The sequence below is a fragment of the Python bivittatus genome, unplaced genomic scaffold (assembly GCF_059951505.1).
Source record: "Python bivittatus isolate LINGU-HERP-01145 unplaced genomic scaffold, Pbiv_v1 ctg000330_np1212, whole genome shotgun sequence".
NCBI lineage: Eukaryota > Metazoa > Chordata > Lepidosauria > Squamata > Pythonidae > Python > Python bivittatus.
The window spans coordinates 23,966,549-23,983,668 of NW_028277058.1; the positions used below are offsets into that span (position 1 = coordinate 23,966,549).

Below are 17,120 nucleotides of genomic sequence, written 5' to 3' on the forward strand. Positions count from 1 at the left end.
TTTGTTGCCATTCATCTATTTTGGAGGTTATATGCTTCTGTTGAGTCTGCTCTTAATGCCTACATTTTAAACATGGATGTCTGCTAAGTAAATCTAAATGCATTTAGATTTCTATATAGTCTAAAATTCCAGAAGTATAAAATTTTAAAGTATTTGGAAAGAATACATGCACAAACTTTCATTTGCAGACCCAGGATGTATGGAGATTGGATGTGGAACTTGGAATGCAATTTTGGAAAACGATGTGGGATGTGGTTCTATAGTTCTGATCTGCATGTGCCCAGTTAGGAAAAATATACATTGAGAAATCTATAGGTAATTAAAACTGGTAATCTAATACATCAGGACAAAGATGACTGTATTGTCCTCACTCAAAGTGCTAAACCATCTCAAGTTACGTAAGAATGTGCATTGGAATGGAAAGCTTGATCACCATCAGAATATGTATTTAAACATGCATCCAAATAAAAGAAATATATGTGAAATGGACAACACATGCATTCAGATCCTCAGTATGTACCCAAATACCCTAGTTCAACCTTTGTCTAGTTTAATCTATTTTACTCATGCTAAATTGCATATACTTTATATTATAGTAAATGTCAAAGCATGTCTACATGAAACCACTAAGAGAACTCAACCATTGGTTTAGGGTGAGGAATTGTCAATATGTGGATAATACTCTCTTGAACATCTCTATCCTGGGCCATGACAGAAACGTCCTTACTTGGATTACTATAACATGCCGTACTTGGGGCTGTCTTTGAAGATGATTTAGAAACTTCAGCTACTGTAGAATATAGCAGTATGACTGTGATGGGTGAGAGCCTTTTTAGCAGGATTACCCTGATACTGATGGTGCTGTATTGGCTACCTCTTGTTTCCCGTTCAAGGTGCTATTTATTGCATACAAAACCCTATATGGCTTGGTTCCAGAATACCTTTGGGACTGTCTGCTCCAGATGACATGTTTCCATCCTGTGTGGTCCAGTTAGGAAGAGTTGCTTCACATTCCTACCTTCCAAAAGTTAGATGGGCAGGAGTGAGGAAGCAAGCCTTTTCCAGTGCTGCACATTTCTCTGGAAAAATCTGCCACTTGAGCTTCAGAAGGCCCTACATTCCCAGCTTTTAAAAGGCCAGTTTGCAAGTTAGCTTCTAGATTAGAAATCCTAGTTTGTATCAGTAGAATTGTATGAGTGCACTTCGGGTAAATTGAGCCTCATTTGCACATGTGATAAATTGGCCCAAATGCCTTAGAAGTATTTTTTCCCCATGGGTTAAGGGATAGAGTTTCTGTCTATCTCTGGTTTTTGTTTTTATGATGACTGTCTTTAAGTACTTGTTGTGTTTTATTATTATAAGCTGCCAACAATCTAGGTAGCTGACAAGATAGAAATCAAGGTAATGATAATTATGTTATATAAAATTTAACAAGAAATACTAGAAATTTGGGAGTTATTTATTTGTTCTTTGACATTTCCATCTAAAACTTAATGCATAGTCTTTATCTGCAAATTGTGGTAGTGAGGGTGACATATGAACCGGTAGGTTAATTATTCATTCATGTTACTGCAAACTATGAATACTTCAATTTGCTTTTTTTTATTTATTTATTTTAGGAATATGTTTTCCGAGTAGATCCATCTACTAGCCTTGGTTTGAGCTCAGACTGTATAGCTAATTATTGCATAGGTGATATAATTAGAGCCCATAACCAAGAAGTGCCAGAATTGCTACCTTGTGGATATCTGGTTGGAGATAATAACATAATCACAGTGAACCTTAAAGGTAACACACACCTTTAATTTATTCCCTTCTTCTTCTGCATATTTTGTAGTGTTGTTTTTCTAAAATACTGTACAGCATAGCATGAAAACTTACGGGTACTTTTATGTAGCGTAAACATTCAGCTAAGAATAAAAGTAATGATACAAAATACATGAATAAAATTGGATACCAATTTGAAGTGGAACATTTTTATGAATAATAGATTTTTAATATTAAATCAATGGCCTGCATTGAGCCATCTGCCCTGTTTTAGTTAAGATGGCTACTTTTTAAAACAAGCCTGGAGCTGATAAGGCCCATTTTCTTCTCCACAAGATTCCAACAAATTAGATCTCCAGTAGTGAATGTGATGAATGGAGCTTATTTTGGTTCATGTCAGTTTCAAACTGTTCATTCATAAATCCATTCTATTTCCATCAGTGATGTAAAATATATACATACACAGACATATGCGCCCAATGCATTTTAGCCTAAAATTCATAATTACTTATCCATTCAATCTGAAAATAGATATTTTATATCATTTCTAATTCTTGTTTGTGAGCCAAGAATCGTACTGTACAGAACAGAACCCTAGAATCCACATATTGATGCAGGAAATGCAAATAAAAATAAAACTGCCCAATCCTCAGGTATATGTAGTGATAATCACTTACAAATAAGTTAGTCTTAAGTGGAATGGATATAGCCATATAATATGAGAGAGAGTAGATACATTCTTTACATTTCAAAAATATGCCTTATCTCCTAAGCCACTTCACCACTGCCATTTCTATTTTAGCACCAGTTTTCTTTTTTTCTTAGTACAGTGGAACCTCGGTTTACAAACTTAATTCGTTCCGTGACTCTGGTCACACCCCGAATTGGTCGCAACCCAAAGCAAATTTTCCCATAAGGTTCAATGTAATTACCGTTAATCCGTTCTGGCATGGAGGACAGGGAGGCAGCTATTGCTTGGAGGGAGAGTCCCCCTCCCTACCACCACGTGTCAGGGGCGGAAAATGGCCACAGACCACATGTCAGGGGTGGAAAAATGGCCGCGGACCATGTGTCAGGGGCGGAAAAATGGCCGCGGACCGTGTCACGGGAGGGAAAATGGCCATGTATCCTGTTCGTACCCCGGGGCAGAGTTTGCAAACCAAGGTAAATTTTTGTGGCCGGAGCTGGTCGTAATCCGAAAAGTTCGTTAACAGAGGCGTTCATAACCCGAGGTACCACTGTATCTAACATTTCTTATTAATGTTAACTTAATTTTGAGAATCTCATACATGTTTAGTTATATTTTTATTAAGTGGTTTTTAAAAAAAAAGAAAGAAAAAAATCTATGAACAAGATAAAGAAATGTTGAAGAATGAGGGTTAGGATTCCTAATCAAATACTTCAACCATATAGGCATAGTGCCTTTCCAGTGTTGAGGGCCTTCAAACAAACCTTCTGTGATTTAGGGTGATATTTCCCACCTGCTAACCCATGCTGTAATCAGTTTGACCTTTTTGCATTTAAGTGTCTCAGCCATTTCAGATCTGCCTTGCTGCCTCACCTAGTTTCACTTCACATTTGCTTTGATTGCAAATGCTTATCTAATCACGTTGCTAAGACATGATTGAAATTAAAATTGTAATTGTAACTGGTACATTAAAATTCAATGAACTGATTTTGAAAGAAAAAAAGTATGAAAAGTTATTTCTCTAAATGATTCCATACTTTACCAAAAACAACATAGACAACAGGATTATCTTTTCTTTTTTACCCATCTTGTTTTTTTATTTTGTTTTTGTTGTCAGGAGTAGAAGAAAATAGTTTGGACAGCTTTGTGTTTGATACATTAATTCCTAAACCAATTAGTCAGCGGTACTTTAATTTACTGATGGAACATCACAGAATTATCCTATCAGGACCTAGCGGCACTGGAAAGACCTATTTAGCCAACAAGCTTGCTGAATATCTGATAACTAAGTCTGGCAGGAAAAAAATGGAAGATGCCATTGTTACTTTTACTGTTGATCACAAATCAACCAAGGTAAGACTTCAGAAAAAGAGCCATAAACATTGTAAATGTTAAGGAACAATGTTTAATTCTTTATCTTAGATCTATTTAATAACTGAATTTTCAATATTTTTACTGGATAATAACTGACAATTTTTTGCTTGCTACTTTCCTATACTGATATTACCCATATCTTCAGTGATCTGCCATAGCATATTCTTATTTATTTTGCTATTTTTGTGATATTTTTCTCCTTATTTAACATGTAATTTGTTTGGTTTGAGACAGGTAGGTATATCCCCTTATACAGAATAGGAGTATGATATATCTTTGCTGCTGCATCTTTCTTGAATATTGAATACTTACATTTCACAGTCAGTAAGATGTGGTCCAGTTGGTTTATACCTGGCTTTTTATACAGTTAGTCATAGTATTATCTGCATCACCTAAGGAATGCACAATTAAAATTTAGTATGGAAAAGAAAATAGAATCTTGTAAAACTCCACATATAGCTGTTAAACAGCTGATATAATATCTCACAAGTAATCTTGGAAAATAACGTTTGGGGCTTATAATCAACTGTTTAACAGCTATATATGGAGTTTTACAAGGTTCTATTTCCTTTTCCATACTAAAATTATTTAAAACTACTGAGATAAATTGTACAGGGATTTGGAGTAAAGTATTGGAGTTAGTTTTACATATTTTTCACATTAGAATCAGATGTAGCAGTTAGCTCCATGAGAGACTGTTTGGACCCTGCAGTGGACTGAAAGAGGTTAAATAAGCTAAACTCCATCTATATAAGGCAGAATTACTTATGGTGACTGGATGAAGAAGTCACACTCTCCTAAAAGATAATTTTCATCACTTGGCATTTTAGGATCCAACTGTAATCTCAGATTTTCAGGTATAATAGTTGCCTTGATTTAGGTTAAAATCATGTAGGGGACTAAAAAGTTTAAGTAAGAACACAGGGCTTCATTTCTTCCTTATGCTGTTTAATGTCTATATAACATGCTTTCATTAATTGGATCTTCAGAATCCTAAGCCAAATAGATTTAGCAAGTTATCCACACCTCTGTGTGGGGCTGCCCTTGAAAAGTGTCCAGAAATTGCACTTGTTGAAAAATGCAGTAGTTGGTTGCTAATTATTGCAAATACAAGAACCATATCATGCTTGAACTGAACTTCTTTCCAGTTGCCTACAGGTGCTGGTTGACCTTTAAAAACTTAAATGGATTAGGTACTGATTATTTGAAAGCTCCCCTCCCCTCATAGAAGCCTGCCTGATTATTCAAATCAGCAGAGAGTGCCTTTTGAAGATCCCCCATTTCCAGAAGCTCATGTACTTAGTAATTTTCCTGGGTTGCCCCAAAGCTAGAGAATGGTCTTTCCAAAAAGGTGACTCCCCAGTTTTCAGGAAAATGATAAAGACCCATCTTGTTCTCAGTTCTTACTTGAATTTTTTATTTTAATGATTCTGATTTTAATTTTAAATTACATTGGTTTTCTATTTTGTATATTTAATTGTTTGAGCTGCTTTGAGTATTCTATAAACAAAAAACTGGGGAAAGAAAGAAAGAAAGAAAGAAAGAAAGAAAGAAAGAAAGAAAGAAAGAAAGAAAGAAAGAAAGAAAGAAAGAAAGAAAGATTATGCTTATTAGAGGTCCTGAAAGAATGCTATAAACATGCATCTTAGGTACATAGGTACATCCAGTCAAGAGAACATCACGATCAGGATTCCTGATCACATAAAATAGCATCCCTGCATTTGAATATACTCAAATAAAAGCTCCTTTTACATATTTTGCTACATTTGTGGATGTGGGGGAAACAGATTAGCACAATTCTATTGCACATATTGAACAATACACTGTAATTATAAGCTTTGGATAAAGAAGATGCTTAGGTAAAGCCTCTTTGCTTGAGACTACTGAAATCATTTCACAACACTTAGTTTTAACAAAAGATTCATAAATGTGAAGTTGGCAATAGAAAATACTTCTGTCTTATTACATTATCTTCCTTTTCTTCAAGGATGTTCAACAATATCTTGTTAATTTGGCTGAACAGTGCAATGCTGATAATAGTAGTGCTGACCTTCCTGTGGTAATAATTCTTGACAACCTGCATCATGTTGGTTCCTTGAGTGACATCTTCAATGGTTTCCTTAACTGTAAATATAACAAATGGTAGGTTGATTCTTTAGTCATTGGTGCTGTGCAGCTTTTCCCAACGTGGCAGTCTTCAAATATACTGAACTGAAGCTCCCAGAACTCCAAGATCTTATAGCCTGGCTATAAATGCAGGGAGTTGTAATTCAATGCATGTACAGAAGGTTTGGTTGGAGAAGACTAGTATACAGAATGGCAGAATACAATGTAAAATTGCGAATATAATTAGTGAAGTTTAGGAAATGTTTTAATCTCATATTTTAATTAAGAAGAGTGGTCTATTATTATACATTCAATGTTTTTCATTCCAAGTCCCCCCCTCCTCCTTCTCCATCATCATCATCATCATCATCAAAATTGGTGAAGTTACAGAACTGGTTTAAATCCAAAATATAAAGCAGAAACAAACATATTATCATATCACTTTCAAATTGAGATGCACAGAATAGTCTACAGATGGTCCAGATCAGTCTTGCATGTTTTTAGTCATAAGTCTAGTCTATCTAACACACATTTCACTTTGTGATTTTAAGAAAAAGGAAAAATGTATAAATGTGAGTTTCATAAACAGATTGCTATGAACAGATATAAAGTATGCAACTTTCCTTACTCTGCATGTTACTGTATGCAAATGTTTAGCCAAAATTGCACTGCAAATGTTATAAAAATATTATATGACATATTAGTCTGGAAAGTGAAAAGTTCATTAAAATGTGGACTCAGTAAAATTCTACTTATTCATACTTTACAGTTTTTGACATGTGGCCTCATACTTAAAGAATATTTTATTACAGAGATGGCTAAATTGCAACAAAGTAATTGTTGCATATCATACCTACAGAATCATTGAAGTAAATTTTTAAAAAATCATTTGGACCAAGAACTTATAGAAGGCTATGCTAATCTGGAAAGAACTGAAAATTAGTAAGTGTCAAAGCTGAAGTGAAGCCAGTTTGGTCTAGTGGTTAAGCACTGGGCTAGAAACCAGGAAACCGTGAGTTCTAGTCCCACTTGAGGCACAAAGCCAGCTGGGTGACCTTTGGCCAGTCACTCTCTCTTAGCCCTAGGACAAACCACTTCTGAAAACCCTTGCCAGGAAAACTGCAGGGACTAGTCCAGGCAGTCTCCAGGAGTCAAAAATCTGACTTGAAGGCGCACACATACACACAAAGTTGAAGTAGCAGTTCTCAGTTTATCAGTTTAACATCTGACACATCCTCTACTGGTATCTGTAGCATAGCTCAAGAATACATTTAAGCAAACATTTGAGACCTAGCATAAGTGTGTCCAAAGGAACTTTTCTGAAATATAAATATGCATACAGTATATTAAAACAATATTAAAATGAGTTTGCTTAAATGTGAGTTTACTTTGGCATTGTGACTACTTCATAGGCTCTTCCTTTTCTATATTCAGAGGTTAAGGGAGTAAGGATTTTTCTGTGGTCACCCTTGCTGATTTTAGTGCTGTTTTTATTTTATTTTGTTAATATTCTGTGCTTATTCAATTTTGCTGGATTTTTTTTTAAATCACTTTTTTTTTTAAGTCCCTATATTATTGGAACGATGAACCAGGGAGTTTCATCATCACCTAACCTAGAACTGCATCAAAACTTCAGGTAAAGATTCTTTGTTTAATATATGTCATAAGACTCAGGTTCAGAACTTTAAGGTTAATTCATTTTTAGTTTTAATAAGTTCATGATTGTTGCGTATATGGTTATATAAAAGCAGAAAGCAGAAAAGTCAGATGGAATAAAGATATAGTACCACCATATTTGGGGTTGTTTCTGTCACCATTGCAAAAGTGATCTGCCATTTGGCTCTTGTCACAAGATAGCAGAAAGCACAAAAGACTAAATATATTAAGATTTAATATATTTTTAGTATAGTATTTTTATATTTTAGTATAGTATAGTATTATAGAACAGTATTTTTCTTCATCATGGACCTCAAGACCAAGCTGAAAAGAAACTATGCATTATTAGCTAGAGATGTGTTATCCTCCTGTGATAGAACAATAATGTAGCTCAAAATCTATTTACTAACAGCAGCTAACCAAATGCCAAAGGCAAGTTCACAAACAGGATGCACAGTCATTATCCATCTTCAGTGATTAATTGCTAACTTCAGGCACTGAGAGACATGGTCTGTGAACACAGAAAATACTATTTGGTCTTATAAGAGACTACAAGCTATATCTTAAGTGCTGTGATCAAATCTTTTATTTTCAGCAATTTATGCTGGTGGCTGTCACATCAGCTCATGGAAATGGTTGCTGTAGGTTAATAATAGGGTAAAAAGAAGTACATTTTTGTTTGTTTTGAGTCTGCTGTAAGATTTTACTGGATGGCCTCAGGTTTTGCATTTGGATTCCATTATTTTATTGATTTGTTGTTTTGTGTGTAGATGGGTGCTGTGTGCTAATCACACAGAGCCTATTAAAGGGCTTTTATCCAGATATTTGAGAAGGAAACTGATTGAAACAGAGCTAGAGAGGAATGCCCGCAATAATGATCTCATCAAAATTATTGACTGGATTCCCAAGATATGGCATCATCTCAACAGCTTCTTAGAAAGCCACAGTTCTTCTGATATAACCATTGGTAAGACCTTTTACAGTTAAGAATTCAAATTATGGTTAAAACTGAACTTTGAGGCTTATTTTACCATATAAGCTTACTATGAATCTGTTGTTAATGGCAAAATAACTGATAGCTTATCTTTTATCCCAAAGCAAACATCTGAGGGTTGAATTAACAGAAGGTTGTGTTTGAAAAATTGATATTGTTGTTACATTTCTGGAATGAAATTCTTACTTAAAGAATAACACAAAGCCATTAATTCTCATTAGCCTTAGTCTACAATCCGCCTTAACTTATACTGTCTTGGGCTTCCTTTTCACATTCTGCTGTCAAAGCAGTTAGTCCTGACTAATATGAAGAGACAATTTAAAACAAAACAAAAATATTTAAAATAAACAAAAGTAAAATGCATGTTCTTGGAAAACATATTTAATCACAATTTTTGTCTTTTAAAATTCTGGCTTTTCACATTTCTTCATGCCATTAATAATATACATTCTGATGTAGCATCAGAATGGATCAGCAAGCAGCAGTAGGAAGCAGAGTAGACAGAGAGGTCTAAAATTCTTTCAGAACTCTCGAGAAATCCAAGAACAGGTATCACTGCTTCAAAAGCCCTCTTCAGTCATTATAAATCTGTGTTAAGTAATCATGTGAGAAATGGCACCCCAAGACCAGTGGAGACCCCACTGCAAAAAAGTCCTCCCTGAAGAAGAGATCAAAGAATGTTTCAAATCATGGTATGTTTAAAAAAAAGAGAGAGGTTTCTTCCAATTGAATAAACTTGTTTTAGCAGTTGCCACATAACAGCTGGCAGTTGCTACAATGCTGACAAACAAGGCAGAGAGCTGATGTTGAATGTACTTAAGAAATAGTCACCTTATTTTCACATGAAATGTCTTCAGAATTATTTCTGCCATTTAAACAAAGGCCAACTGGAACCAATGAAGGAATTGGTCTTTAGAAATACATCACCCATATTTCTGTGCCTCAGTATTCACCAATGCCAGATGTTATAACGTATTTTTCTAAATCGTATGGCTGAAAAGGCTAACGCAGAAAAATGTAATTGTGCTTCATGAAAAAATGGCTGCTGTCCCTAAAATGCAATGTATATCATATAAACAGTATATCAGTTGTGTGTATCTGACAATAGAACAGCTTGAGTTAGATCTCCCCTTTCCTTGTATGACACCCAAACTTTCTTTATAAGAAGGGGACATAATATACAGAGAAAAAGACAACATGAGCAACCATGCTGCATGAGCAAAAGTCCACTTATGACACTGAATGTAATCTCATATTTTTAATAAATATTTTCTTATTTTAGGTCCTCGCCTTTTTCTACCCTGTCCTATTGATGTTGATGGTTCTAGAGTGTGGTTTACTGATCTCTGGAATTATTCCTTGGTGCCATATATAATGGAAGCTGTGAGAGAAGGACTTCAGGTAGGAGCCTAACCAAACAGCAGTCTGAGTCCTTGGGATGTGAACTTCATTATTATTTCCAAAGGTTGATTAAAGAAACAACCCAAAATTTGTCAGGAGTGGGGAGGATAATCTAATTTTTAGACCTTCATAAAATCTGTGCCCCTATCATTGCAACCATTGGACATTGCAATACCTGAAGATAATTTCCTTGGACCAGAAAAATGCCCAGAGGAACAGAAACTTACTTTGGCTACATGACTATTTAATACTCAGTGGGATTGTCACTGATCTCTTGTAGTATTTTGCAATTTGTTAATAGAAATACCCCATTTGAATACTGGTAATCAGTGAGATACTGACCCCACCCCCCAAATTTTAATATAAACTTGTAGAAGTGGAATATATAAGGGGGGGAGGGATAAACAAGTTACAATAGCTAAGAGTCTAGAAAGCAGACACCACAAATATATATGTCTTATCCATTTTTTGGTGTCACAATAACTTAAATCCAATAATCTTTGACCAGACATTATTGTTCTTATAAACTAAACAGATTCTTCATTAATCATAACTTATGTGGTAGCATTGTGGGGCATTCAAGATGAATACTTGATAATAACTTGGTTCATAGCTTCCATTCTAAATGTCTTTTAATAAAATGAAATGAGGCATTTTTACTTTTCTTTTGGGATATATATTTAGATGTACGGTAAACGTGCGCCTTGGGAAGACCCCTCAAAGTGGATAGCAGAGACTTGTCCATGGAGTTCACTGCAGCATGATTGGTCATCATTACTTCAGTTAAGACCTGAAGATGTTGGATATGAAGGTTATGCATCTGCCAAAGAAGGAACCACTTCAAAGCACATTCCACAGATGGAATCAGAAGGAGATCCTTTGGTAAAATAAAACAATGCTTATTGTTTTTTCATATGCTTTATTCAGTGGTGCTTTTTGTTCTAATTGCTTATTGTATGCAACAGCTGAACACTTGGTAGGTTAAATTTATTCTACTTGCTGCTTTGGCTGCTCAGATAAATTGGTACTAGTTTGCATGTCCCCTTATACTGCAGTGAAAAAAAACCTTAATGTATAACCCCCATTATGTTAAATTTAAGGCCCTTCTTAGCTTTGCATTAATTCACTGAATATGTACAATAAATCAAAGAATGAATCAGATTAAGGAGTTACCATTTCAGAATATATGAGTATTTATATGCCAGTCCTAAATTTTGACCCACTCTGTTAACATTCCATCACACTTCATACTGAGCAAGAAAGAGAACATTCTGTTGGGGTCATAAATGTCTGGGCACTCATTTATCTTAATGGTATCCCTGAATGCATTTTATTACTTTCTCTGACAAAGGTGAATAGCTGTGAATGAGAGAGAGGGCACACAGAAGCAAAAAGCAGAGAAATATTAAAGATATGTGTATGTGAAGTGAGAGATCTGAAGAAGATTTCTCTAGGAAAATATTCAGAAGCTCTAACAGAAAACCTGCAGAGTAAAGAGATAGGTTTACATGTTGGAGTCCTTCCTCCATTAGAATGTAAGAAGGTCCATGCTAGATCAAGCCATAAGACCATTATGTGGCCAACTGGATATATTTGGGATGCCCAGAAGTTTGGATTAGAGGATGATAGCACCTTTCCATGGTCAGTCCCAGATCAGTATATAAGTGCCTATGATTCAGCAGCTTGTAGACAACTACCTAGCATGAGTAGCAACTGATAGTTTGACCTTTCATAAACCTTACCAGTCTCCTTTTAAAACTATCGAAATTGTCTCCCTTGCTATTGCTAATATCACATTCCACAGTTTAACTATGTGCTGTACAAAAATGTTTCTGAATCTCCCTGCAATTACTTTCAGTGGATAAACTGAAGTTCTAACACTGTTAGGGAGGCATAGAAAACCTTTTACCATGTTGTCTATGCCATTCATGGTCTAATATCCCTTTGCCATGTCTCCTCATACCTTCCCCCTCCCCCCTTCAGTCCAAGCCACAGAGTTCCAATTGCTATAGTCTTTCCTCATAGGAGACCTGCTTCAATCTGATTGTCCTTTTCTTCTCTAAGATGCAGATTGCCTCTTTCTTCCTCAGATGCAGTGACCAGAATTGTACACAAGCTTCCACTATTCTCCATAAATTTTTGCTGGTATCGTAAACAAGGCTAGCAACCTTCTTCAACTTAAGGCAATGAAGTTGCTATATGACAGCAATAAAGCCACCATGATCTTACAAGGCTTAGATAAATCTAAGAAGGTGTAATCACATGATTTAGTCTGGCTTCCAATTTTTTACATATTTTGGATCAGAGAAGCTGTAGATCTGCATTGAAAAAATGTGCTATTTTAAAATTCTGTCAACATAGCCCATTCCCTGAATACCATAAGAGGAAAGCTTTATAAATGCCACCTGTAACTGTAATAATTTTAGGCTCTATACATCTTAGAAATCTCCAGTACTTTTGATGTTAAGTAAGATGTGCTTAAGGCTCTTCTGGAATCCAGCCTCACCACAGCAATATAGCATTGTTTTGTCTTGGTCAGCTCCTGGACAGCAGATGGCGCTCTTGTATTCAGCCACTCATTCCACTTCAATATGTATGCAAAGCAGATGGGGGTTCTTTTTCTCCTCCTCCCATACAAAAAAGTGTTTGTTTGTTGGTTTCCTCATCCTTGACAAGGACTAGAAAAATGAATCTAGGCCTGGTTTAAATAATCCATTCTCCCTTATACTTCGAATGCCTTACATGTTGCTTTTCCCCTTAGTTTCATTGCTTCTATGTTTTTAAAGACTTCAACGTGATTCAGCGGATACTTTGGAAAAATCTTTTGGTCAGCTACGTTTTTTCAAAGCCCTGCTCCATTCTGAAGAAGTGCTACACTATCACTTCTGTCTTCTGTTGTATGGCATAAAAACAATAGTATTACAGCTGCTCATGTCTATGTTGTGAAAATATTAAGTTTCTAAAAAAAACCACAAAGGCTATCATAGCGTGAAAGCCCACACTGGATGGAATCTGGTTGCATCTATTTGCCTCCATGTGAAAGAGCACAAAAACTCTTCTTGTGCGAAACATAGGTTCAAAAATGCACATAATGGCCTTTAAAAGAGGTTAAGGCAGAAATTTCTCATAAAATGGGTAGCCATATAGTTACACAAACAAGCATTAAAAGGGTTGGGAAAACTAAAGCTACATAAGTCAAAAAAAAGTTTCCTTAAAAAGGAAAACATTTTCAGCAAATGTTTCCTAAAACAGCTCTGAACAAAAGACTTATAAACAGAAATGGTTGCACATTTTTGTTAAATTAAAACAACAGCCACAACAGGTGGAATGCATTACAGCATTGGTCTGCAAACATGAATAGTAAAATGGACTGGATTATTATTAATCTGAGTCATTTTAACTCTTACATCAATAACCCACCATCCTGTATTTCTTTCTCAGATGAACATGCTATTGAGGCTCAAAGAAGCTGCCACTTACTCAAGTGCCCAGAGCTGTGACAGTGATACTGCCAGCCACCATGATGATATTCTGGACCCTTCCCTTGAGTCAACTCTCTGAAGAGCGCATGGCTTTGGTTAGAGGAGGCTGATAAACCTATACCTGTGTTAAGGGCTGCCAGTAGCATCACGATGGGGTGGGATGGGGTGGCTGCTGAAAGAGCATGTGTGTGCTGTGTTGTATGGAGGCAGCTGATTTAAGCAGTAAAGCAAATCAGAACTGAAAGCTGGGATTTGTTCAATTTCAAGTGGAAAGAGCCTTTAACAGGGAGGCTGTGAAGCAGACTGCACACATACTAGCCAAACTGGAATCTCTATGAGTCTTTTATTTTCTATTCTTGTCTTGAAAGTTTACAGTGGAAGCATTTTATGTGACACTTCAATATACTTGGGGGTGCTGCATTCATAGTTCTCTTGCTCCTCCTCCTCTTCCTCCTCTAACCTCTGTGGTGCCTCACAGCACATATTCCAGATTGCAACGATGTTCACATTATATTCTGCTGTCCTTTCCAAAACGAGGTGGACACAAAATAAAAAGAAGAATGAGAGGGCGTATAAACTCAATAAGCACAAAACAGTATTGTGCAATTACCTGACAAACAATACTGTGATATGCTGGATAAGTGCCAATTTGATACTAAACTGCCATATTTGCAGTGATGTGGTTCACCAACTTTTCTGTTTGTTTGCTTGTGTGTGTGTGTGTGTGTGTGTATTGAAAAAAGTCACCCGTTTTTATATCCAAATTGTTTTTAACCACAATGGTATTTTTTAAACACCTGCCCACCTCTTAACAAGGTTGTTGCTGTTGTTGTTAAGCAATTCTGATGCTGACTAAAGGTTTGCTTAGGGCTTTGTTTTGAGTCTTTTGGGTGGGGGAAAAAGAGATCATTTCCTATGGTGCTGTCTCACTGCCTTAAAACCGATTTCTAGACAATGTTACAGTTGGTTTAATTTGTTTAAACCATTGATTATTTACACTGTTTCCTTTCTTCATTTTACTAATGAGAGAGCATCAGTGAACACAGTAGCCTTGTGTTTATATATCAAGATTTTTTTTAATTAGGTGGCTAGAAGGATGAACTATTAATATATAGATATATTATTTTTATCTTCTGTGAATCAATGACCTGCCATCTAAACTATTCAAGTGACCCAAAAGCCACTCTTAGTTAACTGTGAACAGAAAACGAAACAAAAAAGTCCAACACAGTTGGCTCTACCCCATTTGGAAAGAACTTATTTAAGCCAGAAACAGAGACGTGTGACATTTTATCCAGCAGAGCTGGGTGCACTTGATTTAGCATGAGCACAAATTGTTCTTGATTTTCCTCCCTCCCCTTCCCCCTTCATTTGAAGCATGCTATTTTAATTGCAGTTGTTGTAAATGAAGAAATTCAGCATTACAAAAACACTGACACAGTGCTATTCACTGTGCAAGACAGAAATGTTTTTACTGTAAGAGGGGAAGGTGGGGGTGATTTTGCACAGTTTATTGGGAGGGTATTGTAAATACTGAAAATAAAAAGTGTTGCACAAATGAAAGGAAACAAAACAGTGACAGCAACAAAAATACAAAACTATACTTTATTCTATTGATGTTAAGAAATGTTTCATTGACTGAGAATACCTATATGTTGTAAACAAATCAAAAATGCAATCTGTACAATCTGTTTAAAAAAAGAAAGACAGATAAACCCAGTATGTTCATCCTGTATTTAGAATTGTCATCACAAAGCTGGGGCTATCCTTGCTAGAATGAACATTTGCACTCTTTAAACCAGTCTATCTTTGAAGAAAAAATAGATGCTATCTGTCCTGGCAGGATACACCAGACTGAAGGAAAACCCAGTCAGAGTAATTGGATATGCTGGTTAAAATTAACGTAAATAATCTAAGGGCTATAGCATTCTACAGACATGTACTTCAACCCCCAATCATGAAAGAACTCATGTGGAGTATGTCCACTCACAACAATAGGACATGTGCCGATGAAATGCTTTCAGGATACACATAGCCGATGGATAACTTCAGGACATGTAACTGGTGCTACTAACTCCTGCAACAATATCTACTGCAAAACAAATATTGAAGAAATCAATGCAATTTTCCCTGTCGCATCAGCTGCAGGTTTCCTGCATGGAGCTACTGCCCTCATAACAAAATCTGCTTTTATGCACATAAAATGTACTCAGATTGATTTCCAGCAGCAAATATTAGCTGACTGTCTCATACTGTTAAGCAGCACGCCACTCTCTGGTAAATGACAAAAATGAAAGCTCCTTATGATTGATGTAGTCTAAAACAACATATAAGCCCAGGAACTCCTGCCATTTTCAATACACATGCACACATCCTGTCTGTATATACTACATAATACAATTTTCCCTGCAATACATTTCAGTGAGTTCACCTAGTTTACAACTTTAAAAATTTGTTTGTGAAGCATTTGTCTGTATACATTTTATATTTTGTACATTTTTAATGTAACATATTGTGTAAATAGGCAGAAACAGTGAGATAAATCATCTGAAAAGTTTTGTAGTCTTTGTAAAGCCCTAATAATAAGTATTTGGTGTCATCAGACTTAACTGGATGATGTATTTTATATTGATTTATTGTTCTTCTAGCTTGTAAACCAGCTTGCATATATTTTTTGCAGGTGTGCACACTGTATCTGTCTAAATTATTACTTTGCCATTAAAGTGGAATTATTTATTGACAACTGAGTCTGCTATTTTTAAACTGCAGAGGAAATCTGCCTTTGATTCCATTGTTAGGTGTAAACTATGGGAAAAGCTTGAGAGAACCATTGCAAATATTAGACCTCTCAGGTTATTGATTGACTTGTTTTCTAACCTTACTACAAGGATATGAGTTGGTCAACAGGGGCCTTTATCTGACCCTATTTTAATAAATGGAGCAGTCAAACAGGTCTATTTATTTCCTCCCATCCCGTTTAATTTGCATATCAATTATAGCATTTCAGCCATGGAATGAGAATCATTTTCTCCCCTTTGCTTAATAGGTGCAGAATACTCAATTTGATGTAGGCTGATGATATGGCACTTATATCATGATACATGTTGAAATTAGGCTTAGAAAATTGTTGGCTAGACTGGCTGATTACTGTGATAGGAAAAAGCTGAGAATTAGCTACAATAAAGCCACAGTGGTGGTCTTTAATCACAGCAGAACCAAACATACACTGTCAATTAACGCCCAGCATTGCCCATTCCTTAAATATTTGGATGTCCCTTTTCAGAAGGCATTAGCCTGGAAGGTACACTTTAATGCACTGGGTATATTCTAAAGTTTTTCTACTCCAGTGGAGACCAGTTAAATTGCCCCTGCAATTTATTAAAAATATTATAAGGAAAAATAGTTCTACAGCTTCTATATGGGAAGGAGATTTTGGAATGGAATGAGAATGTAGTTGTGTAACTGGAAATAGTCCAGAATATATTAAGGAAAATCCTGGGTCTTCCACAGGGCACTCTTCCCATACATCTAAAACTCTATTAGAGCTCAGTTTATAATGCAAATTCTTTTAAGAAACTTCCCAGGTTCCTTTATTAAATGTTGATACTGGCATTACTAAATGCAGTATCATATTGTGAAATTATACTCCTTT

At 35.8% G+C, this 17,120-nt stretch overlaps 1 protein-coding gene across 1 annotated transcript in view; it reads left to right on the forward strand.

Moving 5' to 3' along the window:
* The window catches only part of LOC103060632 (neuron navigator 3), a 107,544-nt gene extending 91,353 nt beyond the window's left edge, over positions 1-16,191 (forward strand). The window contains exons 24-31 of the mRNA XM_088141844.1: positions 1,620-1,788; positions 3,573-3,808; positions 5,817-5,971; positions 7,500-7,571; positions 8,362-8,558; positions 9,868-9,986; positions 10,671-10,868; positions 13,428-16,191. Coding sequence (XP_087997970.1) covers positions 1,620-1,788; positions 3,573-3,808; positions 5,817-5,971; positions 7,500-7,571; positions 8,362-8,558; positions 9,868-9,986; positions 10,671-10,868; positions 13,428-13,547 — 1,266 coding nt within the window. The 3' untranslated portion in view covers positions 13,548-16,191. The remainder of the gene's footprint in view (positions 1-1,619; positions 1,789-3,572; positions 3,809-5,816; positions 5,972-7,499; positions 7,572-8,361; positions 8,559-9,867; positions 9,987-10,670; positions 10,869-13,427) is intronic.
* Positions 16,192-17,120: the final 929 nt, after the last annotated feature.